The sequence below is a fragment of the Chrysochloris asiatica genome, unplaced genomic scaffold, assembly GCF_000296735.1.
Source record: "Chrysochloris asiatica unplaced genomic scaffold, ChrAsi1.0 scaffold00182, whole genome shotgun sequence".
NCBI lineage: Eukaryota > Metazoa > Chordata > Mammalia > Afrosoricida > Chrysochloridae > Chrysochloris > Chrysochloris asiatica.
In genome coordinates, this window is record NW_006408700.1 from 2,743,309 (window position 1) to 2,763,277 (window position 19,969).

At 37.9% G+C, this 19,969-nt stretch overlaps 1 protein-coding gene across 2 annotated transcripts in view; it reads left to right on the forward strand.

Moving 5' to 3' along the window:
* Positions 1-19,969, forward strand: part of STXBP5 (syntaxin binding protein 5 (tomosyn)) — a 209,563-nt gene that overhangs the window by 17,336 nt on the left and 172,258 nt on the right. For both annotated transcript variants that reach the window (XM_006872055.1, XM_006872056.1), the window contains exons 3-4: positions 17,325-17,406; positions 19,565-19,665. In XM_006872055.1, the coding sequence (XP_006872117.1) occupies positions 17,325-17,406; positions 19,565-19,665 (183 nt within the window). The remainder of the gene's footprint in view (positions 1-17,324; positions 17,407-19,564; positions 19,666-19,969) is intronic.

Below are 19,969 nucleotides of genomic sequence, written 5' to 3' on the forward strand. Positions count from 1 at the left end.
TGAATGTTTAAAAAAAATAAGTTAATGGAGAGAAACACTGGTAACTGATGGTACACGGAGGGGATTATAATCATTGTAATGAAACAAGGTGTATGATGTGTTGAATATAAAAATGATGATCTGCCTTGTAAACTTTTACTTAATCCACAATAACAACTTTAAAAAACAAAAAAACAAGGTAGTAGAGCTATAAAAGAATAAAATATGAGAGATGTCACCCATATTAAACCAACCAAAAACTCGGACGCTAAGTGATTTGTTGTGTATAGTCACTCACACACACAAATTAAAGTTTTAAATTTCTTATCACAGTATCATTAAATTTCTTTGAGACTTGCGGCATTGAAAAGAAAACTGACCTTTTAGGAGTGAGCCAGGTCCAAGTAGCAGTACCTTGAATGCCTATTGGAATAATTGAAGAGGCACAGATTTTTGTGTTTACGAAAAGTAAAAGAAAGTATTAAATTATCTTAGAGGTTAATATAAATCTTCAGGGTTTATGATGAATTAAACTTATACTCGGGCTTACTTTTTATTAACTGAAGGTACAATCTCAAATCCTTAACAGCTTGAAAGTCCTTGGTGTTTTGGAAGAATAACTACTCAGGAAAAGTTACTTTCACAGAATATTGTATCATTAAATGCAGAATACTTACCAAACCCACTGTGACTTGGTTCTGACTCAGTGCAGCTCTGCAGGGCAGAGTGGAACTGCTCCATGGGGTTTTCAAGGTTGTACGTGTTTATGGAAACTCACTGCCACACCTTTCTCTGGTGGATTGGCTGTTGGGTTTGGAATCACTGACCTTTTAGGCTAGTGGTCAAATGCTTTAACCACAGCACCACCAGGCATACTGAAATGGTCCTTTATTAGCCCCTCAGATCATAGAAAATACTCTCGTTTGCATGATGTAAATGTATTTTCAGACACTGCACAGAAAGTTCTTAAGTTCCTTTTCATTTTACATGTATAGTTTAGTTTACTGTTTATAGGTTAAGGTGCCCTGGTGGCGGTGTGGGTTATACACTGGCCTGCTAGCCACAAAGTTGGTGTTTCAAATCCACCAGCTGCTCTACGGGAGAAAGAAGTCACTCTCTGAGGCTCTCGGTTCACGTCAAGATTTACAGTCTCAGGAACTCCAAGGAGCAGTTCTCGTTCCCCTAGGGTTGCCCAGAGTTGGAATGGATTCCACAGCACTGGGTTTTCCTTTCTATTCCTAGGTTGGATAATTGAATACGTCACTTATGTGGGTGTTGGAATCATGACATTAGTTTCTTTGCCTTTTTTTTTTGTTTTGTTGTTTAATGAACCCTTTTTTTTTTTTTGAGAAGATATCATGAATTCTTAGTAATTTATTAAGTATCTGTCATTCTGGAAGGCATAAACTAGTAAATTTTTAATATTATTATAATATTCTTTCTAAAAGTGAGAATCTGTGTATCAGATAGATTAGGGAGCACCTGGAGATGTGACAGCAGTGACCATGTCCCCACGAGCTGCCCTGTTGGCACTTACCTCCAAATACATGAGTGACAGTAGATTATGTGGTAAACCATTTACGAATCAACCGGGGCTCTACCTGTGAAATAATCCGCACAGACTTGGGTGTCGAAAAGCTTGTGCGAGATAGGTTCCATTCCTGCTGTTTCTACGATTTTTTTGTTCTCCTTTGAGAACAGTAAAGGAGCACATCTCAGAAGAAAGAATAAACAATAAGAACTATTGGTTTTAGCCTAGTACCAACGTCACAAAGTATTGGAAGGTGAACTGAATGGGCTGCAAACAGGTTTCTGGAATTTTAAGAGCAGCAATGGATCCCAGAGGAACCCTGGTGGCTTTGCATGATAAGCACTGGATTGCAAACAACAGGGTTTGCAGTTCGAACTTAACAGCTGCTCCATGGGAAAAAGATGAGGCTGTCTGCTGCTGTAATTTGTACAGTCTCAGAAGCCCCATACAAGGTTCCTGTGCTGTGTCAGAACTGACACAATGCCAGTGGGTTTGGCTTTGTTTTTTTAATAGATGTAAGAGGCAACCTTGTAGCATCTTTCTCCTGCCATCTATTTTTCATTGCTTTCTGAAAAGTGAGAGAATCCTAAGAAGATACAGTTGAGCATAAACATGACTCTTTGGTTTTTTAAAAATAGTTATTGTGTCAAACATTGTTCCAGACTCTGCAGTTACAGAAATGAACCGAACAATGACCGCCATGCATCTGTTACCTGAGACTCTTGGAAGTCTAGGAAGCCCCAACTATAGGAAGGAAGACTTTCAAAAAGAATCTTTTGATTGATTCACAGATGGCACCTATTGACGGCAACAAGGAAATGTTTAATACGATACCATAATAAGGAAGAAAAAGAAAGAATAGTATGGGCATGCAAGGATAGTGTCATAGTTGTGATGTGCTGTGGAGTCAGTTCTGACTCATAGCGACCCTGTACAGGGTTTCCAAGGATGTAAATTTTTACGAGAGCAGAAAGCCTCATCTTTCTTCCACGGAACAGCTGGTAGTTTAGAGCTGCTAACCATATGGTTAGCAGCCCGATTCATAACCACTATGTTACCAGAGTAAGATAGGCTAACGCCTCAAATGAACAGATATTTGTGAAAATAATTGAAAGTTTTGTTTTTTTTTACCTTACAAGGTATGTTCCTATCTACAAATGAGAACTACTTGTGGTATTTGTGGACCTAACTGCTATATTCCTTTTATATTTCACTTACGAGAGTATAAGATCCATAGAATATAGACTGTGTTTTGTATCCCTTGTTATTGTTAAGTATCACTGTTAAGTGTCAGATGCACAGTGACCCTGTATAGGGTTTCTGAGGAGCTTCTGGTAGATTTGAACCACCAACCTTAGGTTGTCAGCATTCCCATGTTTATCCAGTAGCACCATACTAGGATTCCTGATGCCTACTAAAGTTTCCATTTAAGACACATTAAATGAGTGAGTTGAGCAAACATGATTAAGAAGGAATACCATTCTATTGCTTGCCTCCTTTACCTCTTAGGAGTTGTTCTTAAGTGCTGTCGACTCAGCTCCGACCCATACAGGGTTTCTGAGGAGCAGCCGGTGAGCGTGAACCACCCACCTTGCAGTTCAGATGGCATTGCAGTCTGACGCATTAACCCACAGTGCAACACCAGGACTCCTCTTAGGAGTTAAAGATGGGAAAACATGGAATCTAAATAGATTTTTAGTAGAACTCTGCTTTATTTTGCATTAGTATTTGCCCATTATCATTGCCATCAAACTCTATAAAAATTGGAATGAAAGAAGGGAAAATTGGGAAGGAGTCAGTGATTATAGAGAAGGAATAGAGAGTAAGCAAGTAAATTGTTGTGCACAAACTTCAGATGGTATCAAAACAGGTTCTCTACAGTATGGATCGTATGATAGACTCTTGATTTCAAGACAATTTTTATGATACTAGTAATGGTCTGTTACTGTGCTGAAGGAACCTGAGATTATCTTTTCTGATGAAGTGTTTGATTTCTTTACTAATGTTTTCTCCATTTTAAAAAGACACATTAGAATAAACTAATCTTGTAAAGACATGACATGGTTTGAAGATTGGGTAGTACAGAAATGATGGAAAGTCGATACACAGATTTTGCTTCACACCAAGCCTACCTCTCTCCCCAGAGTAAATAGCTTGATTGTTTTTGGACATGCTGCTAACTCAGTACAATGCTTTTGACCCTTCACGAAACTGCACTGAGTATATTGTTTCAAAGTTTATCCATTCAGTACTTTGTTCCGAATAATATTCCATTGTATGTATATACCACATTTTGTTTATCTAATGATAAGTTGATGGACAGTTGACTTTTCTGCTTTTGATTGTTATGAATACTGCTACTGTGAACATTCTGTAGAGTTTTTCTGCAGACTTAAATATTTTCAGGTCTGTTGGATGTCTTAGGAATGGAATTGTTGAGTCATATGGTACTCTCAGTTTGAAGACTAAGGTGTGCCTGACCCAAGTCTTGGTATTTTCAGTAACCTCATATGCATGTGAAAGTTGGACAGTGAATATGAAAAGCACAGAAGAATTGTTGTATTTGAATTATGGTGCTGGAAAAGAATATTAAAAGTACCGTGAGAAGAACAAACAAGTCTGTGTTGGAAGTAGTACAGCCAGAATGTGCCTTAGAAGTCAGGATGGCCAGACTTTGTTTCTCATACTTTGGACATTATCAGGAGGGACCATTCGCTGGAGAAGGACATCATGCTTGGTAGAGTGAAAGTTCAATGAAAAAAAAAAGGAAGTTCCCCCTCCCCCCTCCCACACACACGCGCACACACACACTAGATGGATTGGCACAGTGGCAAGAACAATGGGCTTAAGCATAGCATTGATTATAAGGTTGGCTCAGGACTGAGCAGTGTTTCCTTCAGTTGTGCGTAGAGTCATTATGAGTCAGTACAGACTTGCCGGCACCTCACAACAATGGTAACTGAACTCAACTAGAGGAAATGTCACACTGTTTTCCAAAGTGACTGGAGCAGTTTACAGTCTTGCTAGCAGTATTTGAGGGTACCACTTTCTTCAGCCTTGTTGACAATTGTTATTGTTTGTCTTTTGTTCCTATGGCCATAATACAGATTGTTAAGTGGAGTCATTGTGATTAGGAGTCGCAGCATCTCTTACTAATGATACTGAGCATCTTTTCACGCGCTAGTGGCCATTTGCATATCTTATTTGTAGAAATATCTTGTTAGTATTCTTTGCTCATTTATTAATTGGCTTGTCTTTTTATTGTTCAATTCTAAGAATTGTTTATATATGGTGGATATCTGATTCTTATATTTTGTTCCACTCTGTGTCTTTGTATTTTCTTAATGGTGTCACTGGAAATGTAATTGTTTTTCATTTTCACTTAAGTTCCACTTGCTTACCTTATTCTCTTTTTTATGATGCCATATCTAAAAAACCATGACTTAATCCAAGGTCAAAGAGATTTATGTTCTGTTGGTGCTGTAGGATAAGCACTGGATTGCTAGCCGAAAGGTCAGCAGTTCAAACCCTGCAGCTGCTCCTCGGGAGAAAGATAGGTTTTCTGTTTCTGTCAAGGTTTACAGCCTCGGGAGCCCTATATCAGGGTCCTTAGAAGTCTGTTCAATAGTAGTAAGTTCATGAAAGTTTTACCTTTAACTTTTGTAGTTGGGTTTTTGGTCAGTTTTGAGTTAACATTTATATATAGGGTGACATAGGGATCCATCTTCATTCTTTTACTTGTGAATATCTAGTTGTCCTAACACCACTAGTTGGAAAGACTTTCTCCATTGAATTGTTTTAATACATTTGATGCCCCCAGATCAATTAATTATAATTTGTTTCCCCTTTTTTGATTCTTAGTTCTATTCCATTGATTAATGTGTCTAGCCTTGATTACTGTATCTAGATATATTCCAAATTTTGGAAATTAGGATATACAAAGTCTTCAACTTTATTTTTGTTTAAATTTGTTGTTGTTAGGTAACATTGAGTTGGTCCCAACTCATAACAACCTTATGTACAACAGAAAAACCATTACCATTAACAGATCCTGTGCCATCCTCAAAAACATTTTTAAGCTTGAGCCTGTTGCTACTGCCGCTGTGTCAGTCCATCTCATGGGGTCTTTTCCTTTTTTTCACTGACCTCCACTTTACCAAGCATGATGTCCTTCTCCAGGGACTGGTCCCTCCTGATAATATGTCCAAAGTATGAGAGACGAAGTCTGGCCATCCTGGTTACTAAGGAACATTTTGGCTGTACTTCTTCCAACACAACTTTTTTTGTTCTTCTTGCAATCCGTGGTACTTTTAATATTCTTCTCCAACACTATAACTAAAATGCATCAATTATTTTATGGTCTTCCTTATTCACTGTCCAATTTTCACATGCATATGAAGCTATTGAAAATACCATGGCTTAGGTCAGGCACACCTTAGTCCTCAAACTGACATCTTTGCTCTTGGACACTTTAAAGAGGTTTTGTGCAGTATTTTGTTTGATATCTTGACTGCTGTTCCTGAGAATATTTTGGATATTTTGATTCTCTTGTATTCCCATATCAATGTTTGGATTGATTTCTGAAAATTGCTGAGATTCTGGAAGGGATTGTTGTGCTGACTCTGTAAAGTGGTTTGTGAACATTGACATGCAACAGTATTAAGCCTTCTGATCCCTGGATTTGGGTTGGATTGTCTTTAGGTCTTTTTTAAATATCAACAGTGTTTCGTAGTTTTCAGTTTGAAAGTCTTGTATTCATTGGGCTACATTTGTTCCTAAGTATTTTATTGTGATGATATTGTAAATTTAATTTTCTTAATTTCAGTTTTTAATTGTTTATTGACAGTACATTGAAATAATGGATATTTGTATAAGAGAGGGCTTCAAAAAGTATATGGAAAAATGGAGTTAAAAGATGATGGAATTTTTCCATAAACTGTTTGAAAGACCCTTTGTATTGATCTTGTATCTTGCTAAACTTGTTTATTAGTCCCAATAGATTTTAGTGATTTCCTTAGGATTTCCCATGCACATGAGGTAGTAATGTACGAATAGAGATAGTTTTACTTTTTTCTCTTCAGTACAGATGTCTTGTGTGCTTTTTTTTTTTTTTTAGTTGTTTAGTTGTTTTTAGTTGTTTTACTAGTATCTCCAGTAAAATTTTGATGGGAAGTGATAAGAATGAACATCTTTGTCTTCTTCCTGATCTTAGGGAGGAAGTATTCATTCAGTCTTCTCCATGGATTAGAATGTTAGCTGTGAGTTTTTAGTAGATGTCCTTTTTCAGATTGAGAACGTTCCCGTCTATTCCTCGCTTTTTTGAGTGACTTTTTTCATGAACAGGTGTTGGATATTATTTATTGAGATCCTTGTGTATTTTTTGTCTTTTATTCTATTAAGATACTATATAACGAGGGTGAGTCAAAAATTATCCACACTCTGGCTGTAGAATTTATTTTAATCCACTTTTAGAAAAGACAAATAACATCATTTGTCGACATCATCTCCTTGCTTTTCAATACACTTTGCCCACTTGTCCACAAGCTTCTGTATTCCCTTAGTAAAAATGTTTTAGACTGAACTATGAGTCACAAATGCACCACTGCCTTCACTTCTTCATCAGAAGTGGATCTTCATTCTCAAAAGACTACTTTCAGGGAACCAAACAAGTGGAAGTCCAATGGAACACGATCAGGACTATAGGGAGGATGCTTTAATATCTCAAAAGGAAGTGTGTGCCGAGTGTCAACAGTGTGGGCAGAGGTGTGGGAACATGCCTTGTCATGCAAGTTCACAATGCCTTGGATAGGAGTCCTCTGCATTTAATTTGCAGTTCAGGCTTCAGTTCTTCAGTGAGCATTTCACTGTAATGAGCACTGTTGATTGTTTAGCCTTTTTCCTGATAGTGCCCCAATCGTGGACCTTGAGAATCCCTAAAAACTGTAAGTATTAGTTTTCCAGCTGATGGTTGACTTTTTCTTGGTTGGCAGTTGAAGATGTTTCCATTCCATTGTTTGCTGTTTGCTCTCAGATTCACAGAGTATCGTCAACAGTAATGATTTTTTTTTTTTTTAAAGAAACTACCTTCTTTTGAGTATTGGTTCAAGTTCTTTTACAGATGTCTAAATGCTTCTATTATTCTCTTGTGTGAATTGTTTGCGTACCCATCTTACATAAACTTTTTGACACCCAAGTCTGTCAAGGATTATATCCTAGGCAGAGCCATGGCTGATTTGCATATGATTTGTCACATAATCCACTGTCACTCATCTGACAGACTCATTTCATGTGCGTGTTCAGTGTTGTCATCAGCTGTGGACAGCCATTTAAATATAACCGGAATATAGATAATTTCTGAGTCACCCTCAGTGTTGATTTTGGATATTCAACCAACTTAGCTTAGCATTCCTGTAATATATCCTACTTAGTCATAATATACAATCCTTTTTATATTTATGAACTCAGTTTCCTCGTATTTTTTTAAGATAGTTTGTAATGATAATAATGTAATTTTCTAATGATGCCTTTGAAGTTAATGATCTTAACTCATTTTTTAAATGATTTTATTTGTAAAGATGATTCTTCAGTTGCATTATTTTCAGTGTCTAACCAGTCTTTTCATATACCTTTCATTTTCACTTTTTCCATTATATCTACTACTGTGATAGACATTTTTATGGGTACATTTTTGTCTTAGAATAAATTTTTAGAAATGGATTTGATAGATGATACATATTTTAAAACATTTGACATATTTTTATTAATCACACATTTATCAAAAAGATTGTAACAGTTGATACTTATACCAGAAATTTGTGAAAATTCTTAAGACATGAATACTCACGGATGCAGATATTATTTAGAAAAATGGAAATAGCTCTCTATGTTTTCTTTTCCAGACTATATTTTTACCTTCCCAGAGTTTTCTGGTAGTGTAGTGGTTACAAATTGGGCTGTGAACCGTAGGTCAGCAGTTTGAAACTACCAGCTGTTCTGTGGGAGAAAGATGAGGCTTTCTGGTCCTGTAAAGATTTATAGCCTCGGAAACCCTGTACAGGGTCTCTATGAGTCGGAACCAACTTCACGGCACATGGCCACAGCCATAGACTCTTCAGTTTTCTCTCCCCCCACTCTCTATAACAAATATCTGTATAAGTAGGAGTTTTGCATCTATACTATGCCATTTCACACCAGCTGTGTATTTATTTGTTTCACTTCAATAGTTTTTTAAAGACTCTACCATTTACTTATCAGGAGCTCTGGTAGCGTAGTGGTTACAAATCGGGCTTCTGAACTCAAGGTTGGCAGTTTGAAACTACCAGCGGTTCCACGGGAGAAAGATGAGTCGTTCTGCTCCCATAAAGATTTACAACCTCGGAAACCCTGTTTAGGGTCACTGTGAGTCAGAACTGACTCCACAGTACTTAAGAACAACAACAACAATCATTTACTCAGCCTTTCAAGATTCATGTTAATGGGAATCTCTTTTGTGCACTGCCAGGATTAAGTTGTACTGTTAGTACCATTCTATGCATACATTGTATTGTATAGTGTTTTTTTATATAGTGTTGTATAATTATTTTTCCCACTTCTCTACTACTTTGAGCTTTCTGTTTACTTCTTTCTTACCCAATTTAGCCAAATACTGTTCTCTTAGAGTTATGGCTGTCTAGTTGACTCTGGTTCATAGACAGAACAGAGTAGAACTGCCCTGTTAAGGCTGCGAAGACTCTAAATCTTGGTGTAAGCAGACTGCCACATTTTTCTCCTGTGGAGTAACTGGTGGGTTCGAACTGCAGACCTTTTTGCTAGCAGCTGAGTGCCTAACCACTGCACCACCAGGGTTCCTGTCATATAAACTGTAAGCATTAAAATGCTTGGATGATGGTTTACCAAATGTGAGTATTTGCAAAGGAGTTGCCTCACAATTAACACACTGAACTCCAGCTTTTTGCTTATCCTGCTAGGTCAGGTAGCTTCATTATTAAAGTTGTTAAAGTACTGTCAAATTGGTTGCAACTCATAGTGACCCTGTATAGGGTTTTCAAAGGAGTGGCTGGTGAGTTTCAACCTCCAACCTTGCAGTTCAAATTTACCTTGTGGTCCAGTGCTTATCCTGCAGCGCCACATCTGGACTAATACCGTGAACTGACAGGAAAAGTGAGTTTTAGACTGTTATTTCTTTGACTGGCATCTCTTTTACTATTTAATTAGGACAAGATGCTTACTTACTACTAAAAGTCATAATTGGGTCAGCTTCATAGTATAAGCCAATCTGACTTCATTAACCTCTCAGATGTGAAATACTGATTGTCAATATCTTTCCTCTGTGTTCATTTTTTTCAGTTTAAAGATAGCTTAAAGGAGAAGAAGCAATACTTCCCAATGGTAATTAGCTTTTAATATGCTATACTTTCTTGTACAGTAAAACTTGGTGATTGATTATACTGTAGGTTCTGAAGTTAAACTGCCTAAGTTCAAATCCCAACTTCCTCACTCACTGTCCTTATATAGCCTTGGAAAAATTACTTAAATTTCTTGTGCCTGAGTTTTCTCCTTTGTGAAAGCAGGGCTTGTAGAGTTACTTTTGGGAGGAAATATGCGTATTGAGCTGAAAACAAATGCATATAGTGCTTAAAACACATTGAGTTCAATAAATATCAGCTGCTGTGCTGATGAGGCACTTTAAGATGCTCTTCATATTGCTATGTGCCATCAAGTTGGTTCTGACTCATAGTAACCCTGTATAGGGTTTCCGAGGAGCTGCTGGTGGCTTTAAACTTCTAAACTTGTGGTTCACAGTCGAGTGCTGATCCTACAGCGCCACACCAGGAATCCTTCTCTCTCCATACTCCTACTCAAAAAAAAAAAAGCTATTAAAGCAATTGAATAAATGCTATTTTAAAATTTATGTTACAGTGTTGAAGTCCTGGTGTGGCACTGTAGCATAAGCACTGAACCACAAGGTCTGTTTGAAATGTAAGGTCAGTGGTTCAAACCCATCAGCCGTTCCTCAGAAACCCTATACAGGGTTGCTATGAATCGGAACCAGATTGACAGCACTTAATGACAACAACAACATTGTAAATGAGAAGGTTTTCCTCCTTCTGCTCTTTATTCCTGCTCATTGCGTCTATATGCCTTTTCCTGACAATGTGTGATGAATTGTTACTTTCATTATGGTATTTGTTCTCTTAAATGTTTATTTTCCATTGCTTATTTTAAAGGATCATGCCTAAATTTCCTTGCTTTAAATAACTGTTCCTAACCTATTCGTTCACTTTTACCTTCTGCACCTCCTTTTCATAAATATGCCAAGTATGACAGTGCTTCTCTGGACAAGGATCAGGAGTTTTAACTCTGTAGAGAGTATCTGACATTTATCGTGAGAGAAATTGATTGATTTGCACCATAGACAAAAGTACTAGAAGGACTGCTAGAAATCAGAACTTTTAATGGGCAAACAGTAAAAAGATTGAAAGTAAAAAAGTGTCTTACACAGGAAGATTATACGCTTTTCAAAAGCACACACAAATTCAGAGTTAGGAAGTAAGGTATAGTCACACAAGTTTAAATGAGTATGGTTTGTAAACCATAAATATTCACATTTGCTTTATAGTCTGTTGATACATATAAGAATAAGAAGCAGATGCTTTCCCACTCAACAAATCAGCTCTGCAGAAATGTACAGTATGTGATCTTTTTGTTTTGGGTTTTAAATTGTAATTTCAGACATTGTAGAGGTCCTCATTTAATTGTCAAATAGACATTATAACTGGGACTCATATCCCATGTGGACCTTAGTTGCAGTGTTTGAACATTATCTAGTACAGCTGAAGGTTCAGTAATGACAGTATTGGTGGTGGTGGTGGTGGTGGTGATGTGCCATGTAGTCGGTTCCGACTCATAGCGACCCTGTACAGGATTTCTGAGGCTGTAAAATCTTTATGGGAGCAGAAAGCCTCATCTTTCTCCTGCGGAACAGCTGGTAGTTTCTAAGTGCTGACCTTGAGGTTAGCAGCCCGATTCACAACCAGTACGCTACCAGAGCTCCTTAATGACAATATTAGGAAGAATGAAATGTGCAAGAAGCAAGAATCATCATAGCTTGTGAAAGGATGTGGTGTTAGTATCCATTGACATATTGTTCTATAGATAATGTGATTAAAGAGAAAATGTACACCAACAAAGTACTCATGGTCACTTTGGGTTTATACGTCTTAACAATCAAACTCACAATGAAGTCTCAATCAGTTTGCCTCTCGGATTAGCTAGACTGATGATTTGGCTGTCAGGCTTAGACTTATGCAGTGACTGTTTTCTAAACTGTTAATGCTTAGTGACCAAGTTCTTTTTGCCTGTGACATCCGAGTTAGCCCGTTCCTGGGGTTAATGGCACCATCTTTTCCATACCTCATTTCTTGTCCACTCGGGAATAGTTAGTTCTCCATATTGTATCTAACTGAGAAATAGGTTCATCCTGCTCCCATGAAACTGACCTAGAAGGGGAATGAAGAAAAGCAGTGTAATTACTTTTAGATATCTCCTTACACATTCACTGTAACTTGTTTTTACGTTGGATTTCAAGAACGCTTCCTTTCATACGTGTCCAGAGAGGTATGTTTTTGTTTTCCAGGCTTTCCTTGTTCTTCCTTCTTTCCTTTACTTATTTTCCATCTTCTGAATTTTTCTGGGGTGTTTTTCCAATGAACATCTAAAATCATTTTTCTCCAGATTTCCTAGAGGTAATGAAATCTTATCTCCATACAAGATGAGTTTGTTGTTGGTAAGTGCTGTCAAGTCAGTTCCAACTCATAGCAACACTGTATATGCTGTGCATAAGGTCACTATGGGTTGGTACCGACTCGATGGCACCTAACAACAACTACACATTTTTCTGATGTGGCGCTGTGGGATAAAGCACTGGACATCAAGGTTGGCTTGAACCACAAGATCGGTGGTTCAAACTCACTAGCCGCTCCTTGGAAACCCCTAAAAAGCACACCCCATAAGAAGCAAGCAAAAGAAAAAATGCCATTTATAAATGTAGCTTTAAAAAAAAATGTTTGTATCTTTTTTACTTTGTTGTTTTTATTATTTACAAGATCTTGCTTTCTATTTTTTAAAAAATGTACTTTTACAATTAGTATTTCTTTTTATCTTTCAAGTTATGCTAGTTACAAAAGCAGATAAGTCAGAATTTTTTCAGTCACTCCTCGGAAACCCTTTATGTGATCACTATGAATCGGAACCAACTCCTCAGCACTTAAAAACAAACAACAACAATATATTAATAGCTACATTTATTATGTCATAAACCATGAGTCAGCCAGCTATAGTCTACAGGCCAAACCTGGCCTGCTGCCAGTTTTAAGATGTCCATTACATGAAGTTCACACGTCAGTGTCCATAAATAAAGTTTTACTGCAACATAACCACACCCATTTGTTAACTTGCTGCCTGTAGAGTTGAATTGTTAAAATAGAGTTCCTATGGCTTGCCAAGCCTAAAGTATTTAATATCTGGCCATTTATAAAACATCTACTGATCCCTAGAATAAAATATTATGTTAAAGCATTTAAAAAAAATATTCATGCTAAAATTGCCAGCTTTTTTTTTTTTTTTTTAATTGTAGCTTTTTAGATTTATGTGATCTTGAGGACAAAGCCATTATTGCAGTATATAATAAAACCTTCCATGTGCTAACACCTAGTCATTCACAAGAAACATTTTAGGCAGGGCTATAGAAAATTGAAGGGAAATTGTGTGATTGCAAGCGTACCTACAGATTTTCGCTACGTATTTATGCTAAAGCAATCACTGTTCTCTCAGTCGGTAAAGTACTAAGGCAGTGTGCTTGGAACTGTTTTGTGGTCCCATGTATTCTTGGATGTAAGGTGACATCTGGTAGCATAATGGTTATTAGTCAGGCTGCTAATTCATGTCAGTAGTGTGAAACTACCAGCGGTTCCGTGGGAGAAAGATGAGGCTTTCTGCTCCCATAAAGATTTACAGCCTCAGAAATCCGATACAGGGTTGCTATGAGTTGGAACTGACACCATGGCACGTGACCACCACCACCACCAAAATAGTAAATGATGATGTTGTTATGTACTGTCAAGTCTATTCCAACCCATAGCAACCCTGTATAGGGTTTCCAAGGAGCAGCTGGTGAGCTTGAACCGCCATCTTTGCGGTTCAAATGACTTTGCTATCCAGTGCATTAACCCACAGTGCCGCATAGGATCACATTGTGCTAACTAATAATGATGGCCACCTTGAGTTCATTGTATATGGCTCGATTTTTGCATCAATCCTGTAGCTAAATAGGTATTACCTGCATTTTCTAGAGGAGAAAATTGAGAGCTAGAGTATCTCTCCTCAGTCACAGCAAGTAATGACAGCTGGCATATGAACTGACTTGAAAGTGGTCTTCAGTTGTCATTGTGCCTCAGCTGCTTCCTGTGGTACTGAAGAAATGATAGGAGACCTTAGAGGTCTTCGATTCAGAGTCAGAGTCTGACACTGCCAGGATTGAGAATGGGCCTGTAATTGGTCTTCTTTCCATGCTCATGGGAGTCCTGGTGTGGCTCTGTGGGCTAATGCGCTGGACTGCAAAGGCAATTTGAACCACAAGGTCAATGGTTGACGCTCACTAGCCACTCCTTAGAAACCCCATACAGGGCCGCTATGAGTCAGAATCGGCTAGACGTCACTTAACAACAACAACAACCAGCTCATGATTATTTGTTCTTTAAATTTTAATTTTAAACGTTTTGTTATTATGAAGCAGTGATTTATTATAAAATTATTTCTTTTCTCTCTCCCTCCACTTGCCAGCACTGTTTTAGCTGTAGTGCTCAGTATAGCAGTACTGCCCTATGAAAAAGAAAAGGGAGAGAAATCAGGAACCTTGCAGAAATAAAACACCTACTCTGAGCCTCAACTGTCAAATAGGACGATAACTATATTTCAGAGTTCCTGTGAAAACTAATTTCAATTATGTATTTATGGCATAGCACCTGAAACTTGCTAGATATTATGTAAGTAGTTTTTATATTAAGAATATTTATCATCTCAACTAGAAGTTAAGTAACTATATGGCCATAAAATGTCCAGTTTTGTCTACTGAAGAGTAAAAGTTCAGGCTTTCTTGACCTCCATGTGACTGCCAGCATGATTAGTGACCCAGCTTGTCCTCCATGCCTAAAATACTGACCGATGCCCACAGTGTACTAAAGTTGGCAGGCAGATAGACTACTTCCTCGGAGTCTGAGAATTGTAGAGCTGTTTGCTGACTCTCTGCTTACCAAGAATCAGTTAAATCTGATTATTGTTGTTGTCGTCCTTAAGTGCCGTCGAGTCAGTTCTGATCCATAGTGACTCCATATAGGGTTCCCGAGGAGCTGCTGGTGAGCTTGAACCGCTGACCTTGCAGTTCGAACAGCTTTGCAGTCTGGCGCATTACCCCCCAGCACCACAGCAGGACTCTCTAAATCACATTAAGTGTGGATAAAATAACTTTTTTATTGTTAGGTGTTGTGGAGTCCATCCTGACTCATAGCGGCCAGCCCTGTGCAGGGCTTCCAAAGAGCATCTGGTGGGTTATTGCCCAGTATGGCATCAGGACTCCACTCTGATGCCTGTGCGACTGGAGAGTAAGACTATTAGTGCTGCAGCCAGCTTGAGTGGCCAGTGCCTGCTTCACTTACCCGTTGCCTGAAGTCCCAATCTGCTCAGATAAGAGAGGGGCTATTCCAATCATGTCAAATGAGAATTATGGAATATACCAGCGTCTTGGTGTGGTACTAAAGGATAAGCACTGCATTACTAATCGCCAGGTCAGCAGGTCAAACCCATAAGCTGTTCCTAGGAGACCCTACATAGGGTTGCTATGAATCAGAGCTGACTGGACTGCACTTAACAACAACTTGGAACATACCAATTAGTGCCAGAAAGAATAATGTCACTGGAAATACTAGAATTAGAATCACTGTATTGGAAGAAAGAAAGAACAAGGCTTATCTTGTCACCTGAAAACAGAAGCTGGGTCAGCAGAAGTATGGACATTTCTCTCTGTGTTTCAGGAGGTGATGGCATAGGGCCAGTACTAGAAATCTGAAATCACATTTCCTGCAGTTGGATGCTTGCATTCCTGTAATAGCAAATGTTCACATACATACGGAAATATGGAGGTGTTTTCCTAATAGGAGTGTTGGCTTAGTAACTGCCAGTGAGCTGCTGTCTGCTGATGGCGACGCGGTGTCGAGCTGCAGAGCAGAGCTGCTCCAGTGGGCTTTCTGACTGCCATCCTGTGGGCTAGTCGTCATACACTTAACCATTGGTGCAACCCAGGGATTCCAGGGAGCTAGGGTACGAATAGTAATGCTCAATTCCTCTCTTAATTTATAAAACAGCAGAAAAGTTAACTTGTGGAAGGAACATAGGAAACAAATGCAATAGGAAACGTTCTAGAAATCAAAACGAAAAAGGCTACATAGAAAAAAAGGAATTTAACCTGTGGTGTAATTATTTTTTATTAAGAAGATCCTGGAAGCATTTACTACTGGAAAGTAAAGAGAAAGAAGGAGCCCCTGGGTTGTGCAAAAGGTTAATATTCTGGGCTGCTATTGGGCAGGTTGGCAGTCAGTGTGTGACCTCAGACGGACCTGGTGATCTTCTTCCAAAATGTCAGCCATTAACAACCCTACAGAACACAGCTCTGTGACGGGCGGGGCTGCATGCAGTTGGGATTGACTGCACAGCATCTGGTGTTTTCGAAGTCCTATATGGGAGTAAATCCGTGTGGAGAACTGTCGCTGTCTTCTATCACACCGGTTTTATTGTATTTTTAGATTTAGCTTTTTATTTTCTGTTAGTATCCATTAGTGAGTGGGAAGTGGGTTAGTAAAGGAACATTTCAAGTTCATAAAGGTAAAATTCATGTAACAGGGCCAAGCATATAGTAATTTGATAAATATGTGTGTTTTTGTTTTGTTCTTGAGTCATCATAGAATGCTTAGTTTCAAATCCCGTCTTTGTTACTTTCAGACCCTGTGACTTGGCAAAGTTACTTAAATTTCTCCTGATTTCAGTTTCTTGTTTATGTAAATAATAGGGGAAAGTAACATTTTTCATGGGTCATGAAATGAATTGTGACATGTTTAGCATCATGCCTGACACACAGAAAATGCTGGGTTTTGTTGTTATATGTAATTTATATCCATTTGCATATGAATCCACATTGCTGCTTATTTTATAAGGTCAGTACCTTCACTGGGGATAGAACAGCATGCGTTCAGTAGAAACATAGTTACGTCATTCTTCATTATATAAAAATGCCAACGCTAGAATGAAAAATGGCAGTAGAAATGGTTGCTTATAAATGCAGTATTCCAGATGGACATTTTCTACTTTTTAGATTTGTTTGTTGACTCGGGTAGAGTTGTTTGCTCTGTAACCTTACCTCCTGGCTTTGTTATTTTAAGCTGAAGAAGAGAATCTGTATCAAAGTAACACAAATTAGCTGTATATTGTCTTGTCTTTATATATTGCTGATTTTAGTATTTCCACGTTTTGAGAAGGTACACTGCTCTTATTCCTGTTATAGCTAAGACTTCTTTCTGATCATCACCAGAAACGAGCTCATGGAAGAAGCTGAGGTAGAGGCAGCCTAGCTCTAACCCCTGACTTCTGTGTCTGACCTGCATGTGTTTTATGCCATCAGGGCATTTACTCGTCTCTGTTACATAACTTACTGTCGTCCAAAAAACTCCCTGTAGTAGTGTAAGCTCCTTAATGGAATTCATGCCAGCTTTGGGCGTCCAGGAGTGGAATGTTATTGCCAGCATGAGAGTGGAGCTGCAGTCATCCAGCTTCAGTTTTTGATTAATGAGGTGAGTGCCTTTCATCTCCTCTACTCATCTAGGAAATGGGGCCCCTCTTGTCTTTCAGATTCTGCCCATGCATTTGTATTTAAATAGTCAAGCAAGTAGAGTTTCCTACAGGTCAGAGATAAAGTAGTTGACTTTACAACATCATCATGAACACTACCGTAAATAATGTCAGATGTATCGCCAAACGATGTTGAAAATAGAATGCAAGGTAAATACTTTTTGGTAGAAGGTGCCACAGTTGAAATTTTATTTTAGGATATCTGAATGTTATATAACCCAAACTCTGGATTAACATATCTTTTTAAAGTTTGAGCATGTTATAAATAAAACACACTTCTTTCATTAGTGTTTTTTATATACAACTAGAAAGCTAACATCCATCAGAAACTGGTGACTGCCAAATTTCCTCAGTAACACTGGTAAGTTGTGTTACTTATTTTTTTGAAGCAATTGACATTATTGTTTTTCCTTTTGGCAGAGTGTAAAATAGGGTGGAAGCTAGAGACCGTACCATTTTACCAGCATAAGAGACAGTGTGTTTGCTGGCTTTAAAACGTGGGAGCGGTCCTGGGAATAGGTTACTCCCAAGTGGTGACAGGTAGGCAGTGCTAGTCTTAGAAGGAGGAAAGAAACAACCCTAGGAGACAAAAGTCTTCAGGTAGGAGGATATTCTGTCACCCTATCTTTGTACTAAGTATTTGGGGCTGATGGAATCACTTTTTAACTTTATATGAAAGCAAAGGTACTGAACATATTTCATTTATATCAAAGGATGTAAGAGAGGTAACATGGGTGCAGAGCTGAAGCTGATAATATAAAAATGTTAGTAAATTTGAGATCCAAATAATGGGCAATGTATAGATTTTTAGGGTCAGAAGAATTGTTTTTAAAAACGTCAGTATTCTGTAGAGAAGTTAATAGTAGGCATTGTAAAGTAGGAAAACGATGTGGCAGTCTGATCCTTTAAAGATGACAGCCTTGGAAACCTTGTGGGACAGTTCTCTGTCCTAGAGGACTGCTTGATGGCGCATAACCACAACAAGGTGCTAAAATACAAAACCAAAAAGATCATAGTGTAGAAGGTTGCTGAGCCCCATTTGAGAATTTAAGAATATATATCATATATACATACACACACACACAGTGGCTAGAATAATGGGATCAAACATAGCAACCAGGTGACTCACAGTAAGTTTCAAAATAGTCACAGAAGTCCTGTGTACTCTTTACCTTTGTTTCCCCCAATGTTGTTGTTGTTAGGTGTTGAGTCAGTTCCAATTCATACAACAGGACAACCCTACATACAACAGAACAACCCAACACTCCCCAGTCCTGCGATAGCCTCACAAATGTTTTGTTTCAGCCCATTTGCTGCCACGGTGTCAGTCAATTAGAAGTAACATTTTATATAACTATGAGAGGGCTTTAAAGACTTTAAGGAAAAATGGAATTTTTTCCTTGAATTTTTTAAAGCCCTTTATATGATACAATATCAAAACCATGAGGATGGCATCAGTATAATACTATTAACTAGACTCCAGATCTTGTTTAGATTTTACTAGTTTTTCTAAGCATTCGTGTGCACACACATGTATGTTTAGTTTTAAACACTTCTTGTCGTGTAGATTTGTGACTCAAACACCACAACCGATGTATAGAAAAGATCTATCACCACCAATAAACCCCGTACTCACAATATTTTATAATCACTTGGCCCCTAGCCGGAAGCCTCTCTCCATCTTATTTCTTTTGTTAAGATTATTTTTTTAAAGAAATATATTTGAAATATAACATACTGCAAATTAATTACCTATACAACATGACATTTGAAATTTTAAATGATTTAAGCTGTTGGACGCTTAAATCGTAGAGTTCTTTAAAATGGCCATCTTTCAAAATTTTATATGCTAAAGTGTTTCATTTTGAAGTGTTTACACATGCCCTTGAAAATGACTCTCTAGAAATATTGTCTAGAAAATATATGAGTGTTTAATGGGACAGTTTTGAAAATGTGACCCTTGGGAGTGCTCATTTGCTTTCATTTCTGTAACGCCTTCCAGAGGGAAAGGAGGTCAGCAATTATGGTCCTGTTGCTCCATGTCTTGTCTTCTGTTTCGTTGATAAATGGCTATAACATGTATTATAATCTGATTCTAAGGGAGCTCTTGTGAGTGCCTTGGCTGATGACACCTTACACTTATGGAATTTACGTCAAAAGAGGCCTGCGATACTACATTCACTTAAATTCTGCAGAGAAAGGTAAGAAATGATATTTGTGATTCTATTTTGAAGCATGTTCTGTTTGAATTGTAATTGTTTCATTTTCTACTGGAGAGAGTTGCATACAATGTAGACAAAAAATTCAGAAAGTTCAAAGGCCACACAGTGAAAAGTTTCTTCTTTTATACCCGTCTTCCTCCCCAGAGGAAATCACATAAATTGGTTGGTTGTTCTTCTAAAAATATTTGTAATCTTGTATATAAGCAGACATCTCTATAGCTTCCTTTTAATTTTATTTATTTATTTATTTTGCATAAAGAGAAGGTCATTACATATTCTTTTT